The following is a 16,287-nucleotide window of genomic DNA, read 5'->3' as shown; positions in this document are numbered from 1 at the left end:
GTGTTTTGACGCATTAGTAAATTTCACTACAATGATGCAGTTTTTTATTGTTAGCGTCTCTGTGGCTGATTATTGTTCTTTATCGGTGATGTGTTGTAATCACACAGGCAGGCTTATGGCTTGGGTGTTTATCAAAACAGAAAGGATAGATACAGATAAAGATACTTTATCTGGACTATCATAACACGTATGAAAAAAAAAACGTTTTTTTTTTTTTGGCTACAGATGATGTCACTTCTGCACTAAGTTATCTCAGAAACTGAAGGAGAGAAAACTGAAGAGTGTGTTTTGACTGGCTAATTCCTACTGATAGAGCAAATGAATTCAGACAAAGACACAAAAAAGAAAGACAGAAAAAAAGAAAGAAAGAAAGAAAGAAAGAAAGAAAGAAAGAAAGAAAAAGTGACTGCACACACATTGGGGCTCCTCTTCATCTAAAGCTCGTTGTATGTGAAAGTGCAGATACTGATTTTGTCCACAATCATTTTTAGTACCATCTTGCTGTGTCATTGTGCCTGTCACAGTACACAATGCACTCAGAATTTCAGCATCAAGCTGCATTTAACATGAAATATTTTGTTTGTTTGTTTGATTAAGGTGCCTTCCTGGTTCCCTACCTCCTGATGTTGGTGGTTCTGGGGATACCTCTGCTCTATATGGAACTGACAGTGGGTCAGTACCTCAGGAGAGGCCCGGTCCACGCCCTGGCCAAGGCCTGTCCGTTACTGAAGGGTATGAATAATTTGTCCATTTTCATTGGTCAGTTAACAACAACAAAAAAAAAAAAAAGAAAAAAACTTGAGTTAGCATTCATTTGTGTTGCATAGAAAATTGTAGTTAACCTTTAAAAAACAAACAATATTTTAAAAGTTTACTTAAATCATAAAATGAGAACAATCCAGTGAGCTTTAATCAAAACTCTCCGGTTTTGTGTGTTATTGTTTTTTGTTGTTGTTGTTGTTGTTGTCGTTGTTTTTTAAAGTTAATCATCATTTTGATCTGTCCCGACAGGCGTTGGCATGGCGACCGTGGCCATCTCCTTCATCATGTGTACATATTATAACGTAATCATTACCTGGAGCCTGTACTACCTGTTCAGCTCCTTCCAGAGTCAGCTACCCTGGCAGAGCTGCAACAGCACATGGAATCGTCCAAACTGCACCGACCAAGCAATGAACAGCAGTTCCTCATCCTCCACTGCAAGCCAACAGTTCTTCAAGTATGTCTCCTTCTCTTCTCTTCTCTTCTCTTCTCTTCTCTTCTCTTCTCTACTCTTCTCTTCTCTTCTCTACTCTTTTCTTCTCTTCTCTTCTCTTCTCTTCTCTTCTCTTCTCTTCTCTTCTCTCTCCCTTCTCTTCTCTTCTCTTCTCTTCTCTTCTCTTCTCTTCTCTTCTCTCTCCCTTCTCGTCTTAATCCCGTGAGGTTTTCTGAGAAGAGCTGCAGATTGTGGAGGTCAGGAGTGGAAGGTCTCTTTACACTATCAGCACGAGTGGTTGTTGTGGGGACCTGATTGTTGACAATAAGGTCATGCGATAATGTGATGATGATAGGACCAATGCGGAAATGTATTATGATAGCAGTGACCCTTGAAATGCATTGTTGGACAGCCATTATGCACCATAAACCTTACAGCCAAACCCAAACGGTCTTCTATAATGTCTCTGTAATGGATCCACTTCAAACATCTAGGAGAATATAACAGCACAGTGTAACATTCGCCACTGTAATACATTAAAGGAGAGTTACACATGTCTATGTAAGGCTTCATTACAGTTTTAGGCAAGAAGAAACACGTGATCATAACATGTACAGTGGATCAGGTGTCTGCTCTTTAGCATCCAGGTCTTTAGTTTGACACAGTTAATGTGTGTGTGAATAAAAGGGTCTGAAATCCACATCCCAGTATTCGGACAAGCTCAGATGCGGAAATTTCTGTAGGTTGTAAAGGAGAGATAACCTGGGACACTCTAAGGAATCAGCCACAGCAGTAATCAGAACAACGTGATTTCAGCAGCAGCCCCGACAAAAACTCAAAAATATACAACATCACAGGTTTCTCTGTGAGGGCACTGGCCTCCCCTGTGTTCTCCTGTGTGTCTTTTACACACACACACACACACACACACGCACGCACACACGCACACACAGACACACACACACACACACACACACACACACGCACGCACACACGCACACACAAACACAAACACAAACACACACAGGAAACACACAGAGGCACACACAGAGGCACACACATGCACACACACACACACACACACACACACACACGTAAGCATAATCAATAATCATAATCAATAATCAGTAATCGTTTCCTTTTGCGTCTGCGAGTTTGAACTGGTTGCTTAAGATAACTGAGGTAAAGGGGACACCCGCAGAGTGTGTTTTTTTGGAGCCCATCAGAGTTTGGTGTTTATATTTTACTGTCAGATATAACAGTTTGTTTTCTGTGGGAATATCGGTCAGCAGCTTGCTCTTTGGCTGACGTTCACAGAAGCTCAGGAGTTCATTTGATTGTGAAATTCTTTGGGAAATGTGTCAGGGATGTTGCTAAACAAAAGTCATGAATTTATGGTCGGCATGTGTGAGGGTCAGGGGTCAAATGTCCAGATCTCTTTGCTGAGTAATGGTTACTGAGCAGTTTTGCTCAGCACACTGTGAGGGCATGTGTTCATGACATGGGTTAATGGCTTTATGGACACACAGATAAAGTGAACCGATGAAATTATGAAAGAATGACAGTTAGATAACAGACAAGGAGAAGACCAATACTTTCAAGTGTTTATTATTGATTCTCTGTGATAATAAACATTTTCCATGGGAAAAAAATGATTATGCTGTATTATGTTTAGTGATTATTACATTTATCATAATGTATTATATTTAGTGATTATCACATTTATCATACTGTATTATGTTTAGTGATCAGATTAAACTGACTCTGATATTTGATTCAGTCAGTTGTTATTCCCTCAGTCCATCCATCCATCCATCCATCCATCCATCCGTTCTGTTTAGCTGTCTCTGTCTGTGTGTGTTACTCTCACAGTTATAAGGTGCTGGAGAGGACTAATGGTGTGGATGAAACCGGAGCCATGAGATGGGAACTCTTTTTTCTCCTGCTGGTTGCCTGGATCCTCGTGTACCTGTGTATTTTCAAAGGAGTGAAGTCCACGGGGAAGGTAATGAATAGAAAGAAAGAGAGAAATAAAAAAGAGGGGGGTGGGGGAGAGAGAGCCTGAGGGGAAAGAGGAGCGTTAACTTGGCATTATAGTGGTCTTCATGTAGCCTGTCTGAGATGAACCCCGGTCCAGTTTGGGTTCAGTCGGTCAGTCGAGCGAAGTGAAATTTGATCTATTTAACGTCTTCGGATTTTTCCATCAGCATTTTTCCATTTCTCAGTTGAACTTGGGTTCACCCCTCCGTACTTCCAATACATTTCCCATTTCTGTAAAGAGCTGTGACCCACTACACTGAACACTGAGTCAATTAGGCCTGTATGTATGACATGATTTATGGATCTTTGTGTTTGTGTGTGTGTGTGTGTGTGTGTGTGTGTGTGTGTGTGTGTGTATGTGTCTGTGTATGTGTGTGTGTGTGTGTGTGTGTGTTTGTGTGTGTGTGTGTGTGTGTGCAGGTGGTGTATTTCACAGCTCTGTTCCCTTATGTTATCCTCATCGCTCTGCTCATCAACAACGTGCAGCTTCCTGGAGCTATGACAGGCATTCGCTTCTTCATCATCCCCGAATGGGACAAACTCCTCTCAGTGGAGGTGAGTGGGTAGAGGAGCAACGAAGGGATGGGGGGATGGGGGGGGGGGGGGGGGGGGGGCTGATAGGTCAAAAGAGAAGGAGGAAGGGGTGGGTGGTGTGAGAAGTGAATGGATGGAGATAGATGGTGGAGAGGAGAGTGGAGGATAATGGAAAAATGGAAATGAGAGATGGGCGGGGGGGGGGTGTTAGAGGGAGATGGGGGGGTGTAGAGGGAGATGTGGATGAACAGAGGTATGTGGAGGTATTGGGGATATAAGAATGACAGAGAATGGAAATAATAAATATAAATAACTATTAACAATAAATATTAAAAAACACTAGTTGGTCAGAGGATCTTTGTGGGAATCAGAAATCTTGAAGTTTAGAAACTAATGGCTCTTATTCAGGATGGCTCATTGGGTATCTCGTGGTTTACTGTGTTGTCGTGTTGTGGTCTGTGGATGTGTGTGTTATGCATTGGCGTGTGTGTTTCATTTGGATGGGTCTGTTCTGTGGATGTGGATGGGTGTGTTTTGTGTGGATGTGTGTGTTGTGTGTGGATGTGTGTGTTGTGTGTGGATGTTTGGGTCTAAGTGTTGTGTTTGGTTGTGTGGACGTTTGTGTTGTGTGTAGATTAGGGGTGTGCGATACTGACAAAAAATGATATCTCGATATTTTCTGGGATTTTGTCGATAACGATAAGTAGACGATATTTTGCATCCTTCAAAAAAGTGTTTGCATTACAAAGTCTTATACTGTACTAGCTCGCTCTTGTTAATGGGATATTAATTGTTGCTTACTAATGATATTAATGGAAACAACATATTGAAGTAAGTCCTCGATCCATACCTGGAAGCTCGATCTGTTCTGCACATGCGCTAAAGTCAGTGCATGCGCAGAATTGAATCTTTTTTACGACGCTGCCTGATCCGTTCTATGCATGTGTGATTTTTTACGTCGTTGTTTCCACTGTGCATGCGACAATAAACGCTTTAACTTTAAACTGGTGACACATTAGCTGCTTTGTAGTCACTGTTAGCGGAGGGATAGCAACAGACATATTTTAGAGATATAATGGGTCTAAAGTCTATACAGAGACGACATACACATGCATTTTATTGAACAGAATTGAATGCGAGTCAAGCAGTTATTTAACTACCAGGGGGGTTATTTTTCAGATATTCCAAAATCCCATTACTTGTAGCGATTTTTTTTTTTAACAAACTGGAGCTTGCAAAAATGCTAATCCACAGCATACAAAATGACGACTGTCACTTGCTCACTCTATAACATAGATATCGAAACATTGCCATATCTGTGCTATAACAAGCATTAAATATCTTTTAACGGACTCTTGCTGGGAACTGCCAGTTGTTTCTGGTTAAAATGTTCACACACGCATGGTACAAATCGCGCAGGAATAAACTGGTTTTCCGAATAAGTGGTTACGCACATGTGTAGAACGGAACTCGCCGTCTGCCGTCCGTCAAGTGTTCAGGTTCACCGTCGTAAAATGTTCACACGTGTGGCACAGATCGTGCAGGAATACGTTCTGTTTCCGATTATGTCAGTACGCGCATGTGCAGAACGGATTGTGCTTCCGGGTACGAATTGTGGTCTTACACGCCTAACCACAGCCTTAACCATAACCATAATGGGCGTGTCATGTAGTAGGCGCATCCTGTAGTAGGTGTGTCGTGTAGTGCTGCAGTCAGACCTACTTGGGAACCATGTACGCCTACACTAGCACACTGCATGCGCTCTCAATGTGCACACGCAGTGGTGTATTCTACTAGGCTACACGACGCGTGTTTTTGATTGGTTTTTGCAAAGTGAGTGACATACTTAAACTCGCACATCATTAAAACAACAATTACGATATTATTGTAGACGATACATATCGCACACCCCTAGTGTGGAGGTGTGCATTTTGTTTGGGTCTATGTGTTATGTTTGGTTGTGTGTTGTGTGTGGATGTGTGTGTTATCTGGTGGGGCGTGTGATTTGTTTGGATGTGTTTGTTGTGTGGATGTGTGTGTTTTGGGGGGGCCTGTGTGTTGTTTTTGGTTGTGTGTTGTGTGTGTATGTCTCTGTTGTGTATAGATGTGTATATTCTGTGTGGGTGTGTGTGTTGTGTGTAGATGTATATATTGAGTGTAGATGTGTGTGTGGGTGTGCGTATTGTGTGTAGATATGTGTGTTTTATGTGGACTTGTGTGTTGTATGTTGATGTGTGTTGTGTGTAGATGTGTATGTTGTGTGAAGTTGTGTTTTTTATTTCCAGATGTGTGTGTTGCGTGTAGGTGTGTGCACTATGTGTGGTTGTGTATGTTGTATGTGAATGTGTTTGTTGTGTATGGATGTGTGTATTGTGTGTGGATGTGTGTGTTTTGTTCGAATGTGTGTGTTGTGTAAGGATGTGTGTATTGTGTGCAGATGTGTGTATTGTGTGTAGACATGTGTGTAAATGTGTGTGATTTGTGTGTATGTCTGTGTTGTGTGTAGATGTGTGTGTTGTGTGTGGATGTGTGTGTTGCGAGTGGATGTATGTGTTGTGTGTAGATGTGTGTATTGTGTTTAGATGTGTGTGTTGTGTGTGGATGTGTGTGTTGTGTTTAGATGTGTGTGTTGTGTGTAGATGTGTGTATTGTGTTTAGATGTGTGTGTTGTGTGTGGATGTGTGTGTTGTGTGTGGATGTGTGTGTTGTGTGTAGATGTGTGTGTTGTGTGTGGATGTGTGTGTTGCGAGTGGATGTATGTGTTGTGTGTAGATGTGTGTATTGTGTTTAGATGTGTGTGTTGTGTGTAGATGTGTGTATTGTGTTTAGATGTGTGTGTTGTGTGTGGATGTGTGTATTGTGTTTAGATGTGTGTGTTGTGTGTGGATGTGTGTGTTGTGTGTAGATGTGTGTATTGTGTTTAGATGTGTGTGTTGTGTGTGGATGTGTGTGTTGTGTGTGGATGTGTGTGTTGTGTGTGGATGTGTGTGTTGTGTGTAGATGTGTGTGTTGTGTGTGGATGTGTGTGTTGTGTGTAGATGTGTGTATTGTGTTTAGATGTGTGTGTTGTGTGTGGATGTGTGTATTGTGTTTAGATGTGTGTGTTGTGTGTGGATGTGTGTGTTGTGTGTAGATGTGTGTATTGTGTTTAGATGTGTGTGTTGTGTGTGGATGTGTGTGTTGTGTGTGGATGTGTGTGTTGTGTGTGGATGTGTGTGTTGTGTGTGGATGTGTGTGTTGTGTTTAGATGTGTGTGTTGTGTGTGGATGTGTGTGTTGTGTGTGGATGTGTGTGTTGTGTGTGGATGTGTGTGTTGCGAGTGGATGTATGTGTTGTGTGTAGATGTGTGTGTTGTGTGTGGATGTGTGTGTTGTGTGTGGATGTGTGTGTTGTGTGTAGATGTGTGTATTGTGTTTAGATGTGTGTGTTGTGTGTGGATGTGTGTATTGTGTTTAGATGTGTGTGTTGTGTGTAGATGTGTGTGTTGTGTTTAGATGTGTGTGTTGTGTGTAGATGTGTGTGTTGTGTGTAGATGTGTGTGTTGTGTGTGGATGTGTGTGTTGTGTGTGGATGTGTGTGTTGTGTGTGGATGCGTGTGTGTTTGTGTGGATGTGTGTATTGTGTGTAGATGTGTGTATTGTGTGTAGATGTGTGTGTTGTGTGTGGATGCGTGTGTGTTGTGTGTGGATGTGTGTGTGTTTGTGTGGTTGTGTATACGGTGCTGGGATATTTGGGTTCATGGTGTTCTCGGGTCTTGCAGGTTTGGGTCAATGCTGCGGCTCAGATATTTAACTCCATCGGCATCGGCTTTGGATCTCTCATGGCCATGTCCAGTTACAACTCCTTCAACAACAACGTGCTGAAGTAGGACTATGATTTTTCTTTGTCTGTCAGTATTCACTCAGTTTAATGCGTTTCCTCTCAGAATGCTCCTTATTTACTATAGGTTTCAGTGAGAAGAATTTTTCAAACTCATGCAAAATCAGTAATGTGGTCAATAATCAGTCAAAGTCTTTGTGACGCACTCAACCGTTGGCAGTTTTATGGGTCTCACAAGTTCCAGTAAAGTTGTTAAATTCAACGTGAGGGATACAGCAGTCCCCTCACAGACACTCTTCTGTGAGTCTGTCCCATAGAGAAACACAACCACAACGCTTTAAACTGCTTTAACTGCACCGGTCACGTGAGGCAGAATATGAGGTCAAAGGTTGCTCTTTTTTTTTACTGACTTTTGAGGACATTATTGTTTTAGTGCTTTGACATCACCTTTGACCCTGTGTACATGTTATTTTATTATGATGTTTTTTTTTTTTTTTATCATGCTTCCTCTCTGCTTTAATCTTTGGGTGTCCCGCACTGGTGTTTCTGAGCTCCCCCTCAGAAATATAGAGTAGCATCAAAGTCCTTAAACTTTAAATTTTAAATGCAGAACTTTCGTTCTTGTTCTGTTCCGTCTCTCAGGGACACTCTGGCTATCTCCATCACTAACTCCATGACCAGTATCCTGGCCGGATTTGTCATATTCTCTGCGTTTGGATACATGTCCCATCTCCAGAACATTCCGGTCAGCGACCTGGCAGTGGACGGTGAGTTTATTTTTAAAAAAAAAAAAAAAAAGAAAAAAGAAAAAGAGGAGAAAACGGAGCCAAGGTGTCACATGGCACTGGATCCATTATTTGTGGTTTGTTTCGTTCAGGAAACTGCCAAAATAAAGGAAACACCAACATAAGGTGTCTTCACAGGCCATTGGGTCACCACAAGTTGGCAAAACACTGTCAGTGCACCTTGGCAAAGATTCCACGAGTGTCCAGAACTGAACTGTACTGGAATGTGTTGCTCATGTGTTTTCTCTTAAACCCATCTTGACTCCGTGTCCAGGCATGACACCTGAGGGCTATGCAGTTTTGACCACACAGGTCACAATGTCTCTTTCCCTGACATCTGTGTCAACATCAGTTTAAGCACCGTGCCCCAGTGAAACACTGGTGACTTTTTCAGTTGTACCAAACATGTCTAAACTGTCACTCTATTTAAAAAAAAAACCCCCAAAAAAAAAAACAGAACATAAGCTGTGGTATGTGATGTTAATTAACTCTGCTGTGAGGAAATTTTAATGCACTGTATCTTTTATCACTCAGTTATTCAAGTGTTTTCTTCATTCAGGCAGTTACCTGCATGTCCTCATTAACTTAAAATTTCCAAGCATATTTTTCTGTGCTTAAACATCATCAAGAATGTTCTGGTCAATCTAGAGTCTAGTTTTTTCACATGTTCTACACACAATTTTCTACATGGACCTGAGATCAAACCTCCTGGATTCAGAGAATTTTAACCGAGTCCACATGGTGTTAATGTGGGAATTTCGTGTCTGTATTTCGTTGTCATGGTAACCACATGTTAAGATAGGCATGCTGTGTGTGTTTTGTCACTGCATTCATATTGTCCTGACCTCGTGTTCTTTTTTCTCCCGTGCCTCGTTAAAAATGTGCGTTTTGTCTTTTGTTCCCACAGGGCCAGGCCTGGTGTTTGTTGTTTACCCACAAGCCTTTGTGACGATGCCAGTCGCCCCTCTGTGGGCCGTCCTCTTTTTCTTCATGCTCCTCTGCCTCGGCCTGGACAGCCAGGTACGTCCCTACAACAAACACGTGAACCAGTACAACCATAATGCTGCAACCCATATACCAGCAAACTGTGCTTACAATTAGTCAATATACACAGCACCAGCACGCTAACACAGACAAACTATACTCATATTAGAACACTGGACTTACTACCCACAATGCACTGCATTTAGATATTTATGGTACATTTCTATTTTTAGAGTTATCTTTTTGCTTTTGTCTTTCTATCTTTACTACGTTATCTCATTTTGATTTCCGCGCCTCGAGGTCCATCCCTTTTCCTCTCATGTCTTCTTTTATTTCTCAGTTTCGTGTGTTAGGTTCTTTAGGACACATATGCACTGGATGCATTTTGCCACACAGATAAACCCATGCAGGTAGTCTCTACTGGTGAGCCATTAGAGCAGAGTGTACACAGTGCGCACACGCACACACACACACACACACACACTCACCACACACACACACACACACACACACACACACACACCCACACACAAACACACAAACACACACACACACATCTTAACACAATACACACATCTACACACAAACACGCACACACACACACAAACAAAAACATACAGGATTTTTTGGCTCACACCGGCTAGTTAAACCTGCACAACCTCTCAGTGCTATAGCCCATACTGAGACATTGAGATGCTGTTCTGCTTTGTCGGGTGGGTTTGGAGCAGAACGCAGCCTTCCTGTGGTCTTGGCGGAATACAAAGGAATTTTGTTTCTGATAAGGCTTTCTGTCGGGAAACCACCCTCTGCTGAGGTTTCTGGGGAACATTCCAACGCTCAAGGTCACTTATAAATACCAGCGAGAGTGTTGTGTGTAGAGATGCGTGTTTGGTTTCACACGTACCAGAGGGTCTGTTCGCCAGCCGCACACACCTAAACTGCACTGAATGCTTTGTCGTAGGAAAACCCCTGTTTAACGCTAGATCCTGAGCAGTTTGACATGTCAACTTGTGAGAAAAAAAGAGGAAAAAATGTTTATTTTGCCAAATAACTTTAGACCAGAGGGCAACAAGCACAGTGACTCTAATGTTACATACCAGGTTAGAGTAACACCAAACAGTAAAAAAAAACTACACCAACACGTAAACACACCTTAAAGGCACGAAGTTCGCCTTCCATTTGTCTAATAACATAGAGAGTACCCGATAGTGTAAGTAAAGCACCAAGTACACGCTGGACGGTTTCTTATAATACTTTCACTTATTGTTATGGTAACAGTCCAACAATAATCTTCTTGGTCCATATGTAGGGCTTAAGGAGAGATGTATAGAGACTATATAGAGTTGATAAAGAGACCTACAGAAAGGGCACAGTGGTAATGGGTAGACTGGGTAGAACCACTGGAGGCAGGTCATGGAAAGCAGCCAGACCAGGCACCGAGTTGAGCTGAGGTTTTATGACATAGCAAGGGTTTGAAGTAATGTGTAAGTGACCAACTCTGCTCTCATTAGTTCTCGTCAAACAAACAAACAAAAAAAAAGGTTGGTTAAAAGACTTAGTTTACGTCCTACGGCGTGATGTAACACAAACATCGAAAATTCCAGCGTGTCTCAGAATCTTGGATAATATTCCAATACCTATAAATCTACATCCTGTCCCCGCTGTGGAAGGCTCTGTCTCAGGCCCAACATACACACACACACACACACACACACACACACACACACAAAACTGTAAAACTCCCCAACTGTTTGGAAAACAAACTGTCGAGAAAACAAACTGCTGAGAAAACATATAAAAGCATATGGAAGACACAAGAAGAAATCAGCTTGTGCAAGAAGCCACAGCATTGCATCACAGAGGACTGACCTGAGATCAGTGCAAACTCATATACTGACTGTCCCTCCCTCTCTCCCTCTCTCTCTCTCTCTCTGTTCTCTGTCTCTATCTGTTCTCTGCTCCTGTCAGTTTGCCATGGTGGAGGTGATGGTGACCAGTTTAATGGATGCCTATAGTAAACCGTTACTGAAGTACCTCAGACAGAAGGAGTTACTGGTTTTGGTGGTCTGCAGTGCTGCATTTCTCCTGGGAATCCCACACGTCATGCAGGTAATGAAGAACAACACCAGACAATAGCAAATAACCGCCACGAGAAACTTCATGGTTTATTTATTTTTCTATGTTTTGGTCTGGTTACTTAATAAACCCCACTTTTATTTCGCATTACTGTAGATTTTTTTATGCTCAACCGTGTTATCCTTTTTAACTAAACCTCAATAACCTGTGTGTGTGTATATGTGTGTGTGTATGTGTGTGTGTATGTGTGTGTACATGTCTGTGCTTTTCTCTTAATCACGTTTCCCAAATGAACATTTTGTTGTAAATTCCAATGTAAATATTTACAGATCTGTTTACATATTAATACTCACAGATTAAAACTATACTGCCCCAAACTAAAATACATTCAAACATAATGTCTTATCTTTCCCTGTGCAGGTTGGAACTTATGTTTTCAGATGAACATTAATACTTACAGATTTAAGCTAAGCCGCTCAAAACTAAAATACATTTAAACATGTCTTATCTCTCGTTGTGCAGGTTGGAATCTACGTTTTCCAGTTGATGGATCATTACACTGCCATTGTCTCCATTATGTTTCTGGCCTTTTTTGAAATCGTGGCCATCTGTTGGCTCTATGGTGGGTATCAGAACATCATACAGAACACACGGCCTCCACTTCCACTGGCACCTGCACTGTGATGTAGCTCTGTGATATAGAACTGTGATGTAGCACTACGATGAGACCTGTGATGTAGTGCTGTGACGTAGCTCTGTGATATAGAACTGTGATGTAGCACTATGATGAGACCTGTGATGTAGTGCTGTGATGTAGCTCTGTGATATAGAACTGTGATGTAGCACTATGATGAGACCTGTGATGTAGCCCTGTGACGTAGAGCTGTGATATGGAACTGTGATGTAGCCCTGTGACGTAGAGCTGTGATGTAGCCCTGTGACGTAGAGCTGTGATGTAGCCCTGTGATGTAGCCCTGTGACGTAGAGCTGTGATGTAGCCTTGTGACGTAGAGCTGTGATGTAGCCCTGTGACGTAGCTCTGTGATATAGAACTGTGATGTAGCACTATGATGAGACCTGTGATGTAGCCCTGTGACGTAGAGCTGTGATGTAGCCCTGTGACGTAGCTCTGTGATATAGAACTGTGATGTAGCACTATGATGAGACCTGTGATGTAGCCCTGTGACGTAGCTCTGATATAGAACTGTGATGTAGCACTATGATGAGACCTGTGATGTAGCCCTGTGACGTAGAGCTGTGATGTAGCCCTGTGACGTAGAGCTGTGATGTAGCCCTGTGACGTGGCTTTAGAATGGTCTGCAGGGATCACTTAGTCAGTACGTATGTGAATCACATGGTTATCAGTCAATAAATGGGAAAAACTCTCTCTCTCTCACCCCCCCCCCCCCCCACACACACACACACACATCATACACATACACACACATACACACACACACACACACACAAAAATGAGAACTCTAGCTGCAAACCATTTCTGTGGGTAGTTCTGTGGGAAGATCCTCTGTGGTGTAAGGTCAGAAGACTGAACACAGAGAAAGCCACTGACAGAACTATCATATAACCTCAACTGAATGATAAAACATGCCAGCCACTGGGAATTATTTGTCTTATGTTCCTCCGAGACCTTGTGCCCCCTGTGTGTTTGTTCATTCATTTATTTTTTCCCAGGAGTGAAACGTCTGTCCCAAAACCTGGAGGAGATGACAGGAAAAAAACCCTCCATCTTTTTCAGAGCCTGCTGGCTAGTCATATGTCCAGTCTTAATCACTGTAGGTTCCTTCACTGCCCCCCCAACCTCAACACCCAAATCCATACAGGTTTACTGGTATTTTAATACACGTAAAGAAGTGAAAATACCCTGAATAAATAAATAAAGAAAGAAATAAATAAGAGAGCTGACTGAGTAAAATAGTGGAGAAATGTTAGTTGGGATTAAATGGGGAAATGGAGGTCAAGTAGTGGTTGTTTGTGCAGAATTATGGAACGACTTGCATGAGCAGTTTGTGACTTTGGTCTGGTGTTCTCACACGTATATATGGTATCATTTACAGTGTGCTGTTGACACTGTACTGTAATGAGTAACAAACTGCAAGTGTGTCGGTTAAAAACACACTAAAATACACAAAGTCTCCTTTAACATTTCCACTACAACGTCTCCAGTACAGCAGTACCGCACACCAGTCTGTCTGTGACACACCAGTCTGCCTGTGACACACTAATCATTTTTGGTGAAGCTACACTATAAATATTGATCATGTATAGAGGCAGTTTAAATGAACATGGTTGCCTGTGGCAGATGTTGGTTATGACGGTGATTCAGGATGAAATGTCTGAAAAAAGAAACAAACGTGTGTGTGTGTGTGTGTGTGTGTGTGTGTGTGTGTGACTGAACGGTCTTTGGCTGTGGGTCACAGGTTATCCTGGTGTTCTCGGTGATTCAGTTCAAACCCGCCCGGTATGAAAGTTACGTGTACCCGCCCTGGGCCCAGGGGGTTGGCTGGTTTATCGCCATGGCATCCATCATTTGGATCCCACTGGCAGCAGTTCACACTTTGTGGGTCCTGCCTGGATCTCTCACTGAGGTAAATCTGATCAGAGACTCTGATGATTGCTCCGTTTGTCTGCCTATCAAATCCATCTTTCCAATCATGGACCTCCCTCCCATTCCCCCGCCTACCCCTTTACCCACTGTCTATTCATACATGCATCCATTCACCTTGGCATGTTCTTTTCCCTGACCAGATGTGTTTTTATTTCCTCTCTATTACTCCATCCATCCATCCATCCATCTTTTTCAGCGTCTGTCTGTGTCTATTTAGTATTCAGCTCAGTGGTTAAGGTTTCAAAAATCAAGCGAAAACAAATCGTTTATGAATTATTGCCTGTGGAGTTCACTGGGTCTTGTTTTTTTTTCCTTTTTCTTTCTTTCTTTCTTTCAGAGGCTACGTAAGTCCATAACGCCCTTTTCACTGGACGAGGAGAAAATCAACCCTTATTACCTCCGGCAGGAAGAGATGACAATACCAAACGTGGCAGTCATCAGCGCCGAAAAAAACACAATGAAAATATTTTAGCTACCTAGTTTTGTATGCAAAGTTAACATCAATTTAAATCATTGTGTGTGGAAAAACTTAACTATTTGACACAAATTCTTTAATTTATCAGTGTTGTACTGATAGCAGTACCTAAAATGTGTTCTAAATGTTGTACAACAGGTTTATTTGGAATCTGTTTTATGTCAAAATATATCTTTCAAATTTTTACTGAAGTGTTTGAAGAAATGTTAACAACTGAATTGCTTGCAAGCTAACACACTTGAAACAAGTAAATCAACAAACAAATTATTTTAATTTCTGTCCATGTGTCGTCTTGTGGCTTATTCACCTTTGGAACAACCTGTGGAGAAGAAGATAAATTTCGCTCTTTCGCAATCTAAAGGTCACACGCAATCCAGAGGGTGACACGCCCAACTGGACGGATTTTATTTTGAAGGGTGTGGCTGACAGGCGGGTGGAATCTCTTCTTTAATCATATATAGATATTTTTTTTTCACTACTGGCGTTGACAAATTTGTGTCGAATGCTGATTTACTCATGGATTCCTTCATCCTAATCATTTAACGTTTCAGTTGCTCCTTTGCGGTTAAACTTTCTTCAGCTCTTCACTTTAACTGATGACAAGTGGCAGGCTAACTGATGGAGAAAAAACCCCTGCGATATTTTGTTTTCACACCTTCACAACGCACTTAATTATGATGTAAAGCCTAACAGTCAATTATTACATTCATAGTTTCCATTGGCTTGGCTTTAACTTCTCTAATAATCGTGAATAATTAATAACGGGGCAAAACATTCGGCACGCTCTTCTTGTTTTAGCAGTAGCTGCGGAGTAAGTCCCGTAAAGAAACCATATTGGAAAGCATTACATATTATTTTTCATGATTTTTATTTACTGAACATGTCGATTACATCAGCGCACAGTGACAAAAATCATTTTGTCCACGTAGCTCACAAAAAAGAGCACCCCCCCCCCCCCCCATACCCCCCCGTGGCACACCAGTCAAGTATTCCTGAAGACAATGTTTTACGGTTTTTCCTCTGTTCTAAGTATGCAAAGTGCACAAAATGGAGAATCTGACGTAATTTTATGAACCTTGGGGTGGCAGGTGAATGAAGGGAATCGTGGGGAATCTGAATTTTCGTGGTCGCGTGGCTCTCTGACTGGCGTCGCCGAAGATTGCTAAGACCGACGGGGTCGTTCAGCTAACGGAAAGGTCGTTGTGCTTTGGGGAAAGGTTAAATGAGGCCTGTCGGGCCTTCAGCTACTGCAGCATGATTGGTTAAAACTTAATTACAGGAAGTGACAAACGGTTTGATCCATTCGCTATGATCATGAAGTTACCAGATCCAGATCTACGCACAATCAAAATAAGAATACGTATTTAAAAAGAAAAAAAAAAAGAAGAAAAAGAAGAAATAATTTCTAATGTCCTTTTCTCTTTAAAAATTAACAGTGTTTCATTTTGCAAATCTTTAACCATATGTGATATGACCTAAAAAAAAAAAACAAAGAAAAAAGAAAAACAAACAAAGAAAATGTGCAATTGATGGCCTACATGTCTCTGCAACATTGGCACCCATAAGTAAACCCATATCGCAGAAGCAGCAACTTTGCAATTTTAACTGTTTTCTTAAATTCCTCTCCTGTTCTCCTGTCCCTCTTTTTTTTTATTATTATTCTATTGTAATAAAAAAAAAATTCTCCCTAGCTCTGAGACAGCAGCAGTCTGAATAATCCTGTAATTTCAAACAAACTCTCGCTCTTTACAGG

At 41.7% G+C, this 16,287-nt stretch overlaps 1 protein-coding gene across 1 annotated transcript in view; it reads left to right on the top strand.

Annotated features, from left to right (window-relative positions):
- Nucleotides 1-14,531, top strand: part of LOC115828830 (sodium- and chloride-dependent GABA transporter ine) — a 16,000-nt gene extending 1,469 nt beyond the window's left edge. The window contains exons 2-13 of the mRNA XM_030792929.1: nucleotides 598-732; nucleotides 1,012-1,219; nucleotides 3,068-3,200; nucleotides 3,656-3,790; nucleotides 7,530-7,633; nucleotides 8,231-8,355; nucleotides 9,281-9,393; nucleotides 11,326-11,466; nucleotides 11,956-12,055; nucleotides 13,126-13,226; nucleotides 13,872-14,039; nucleotides 14,397-14,531. Coding sequence (XP_030648789.1) covers nucleotides 598-732; nucleotides 1,012-1,219; nucleotides 3,068-3,200; nucleotides 3,656-3,790; nucleotides 7,530-7,633; nucleotides 8,231-8,355; nucleotides 9,281-9,393; nucleotides 11,326-11,466; nucleotides 11,956-12,055; nucleotides 13,126-13,226; nucleotides 13,872-14,039; nucleotides 14,397-14,531 — 1,598 coding nt within the window. The remainder of the gene's footprint in view (nucleotides 1-597; nucleotides 733-1,011; nucleotides 1,220-3,067; nucleotides 3,201-3,655; nucleotides 3,791-7,529; nucleotides 7,634-8,230; nucleotides 8,356-9,280; nucleotides 9,394-11,325; nucleotides 11,467-11,955; nucleotides 12,056-13,125; nucleotides 13,227-13,871; nucleotides 14,040-14,396) is intronic.
- The last annotated feature ends 1,756 nt before the right edge of the window (nucleotides 14,532-16,287 follow it).

Source organism: Chanos chanos, chromosome 15 (assembly GCF_902362185.1).
Source record: "Chanos chanos chromosome 15, fChaCha1.1, whole genome shotgun sequence".
NCBI classification, from domain to species: domain Eukaryota; kingdom Metazoa; phylum Chordata; class Actinopteri; order Gonorynchiformes; family Chanidae; genus Chanos; species Chanos chanos.
This window is presented reverse-complemented; position numbering and strand designations above follow the sequence as displayed.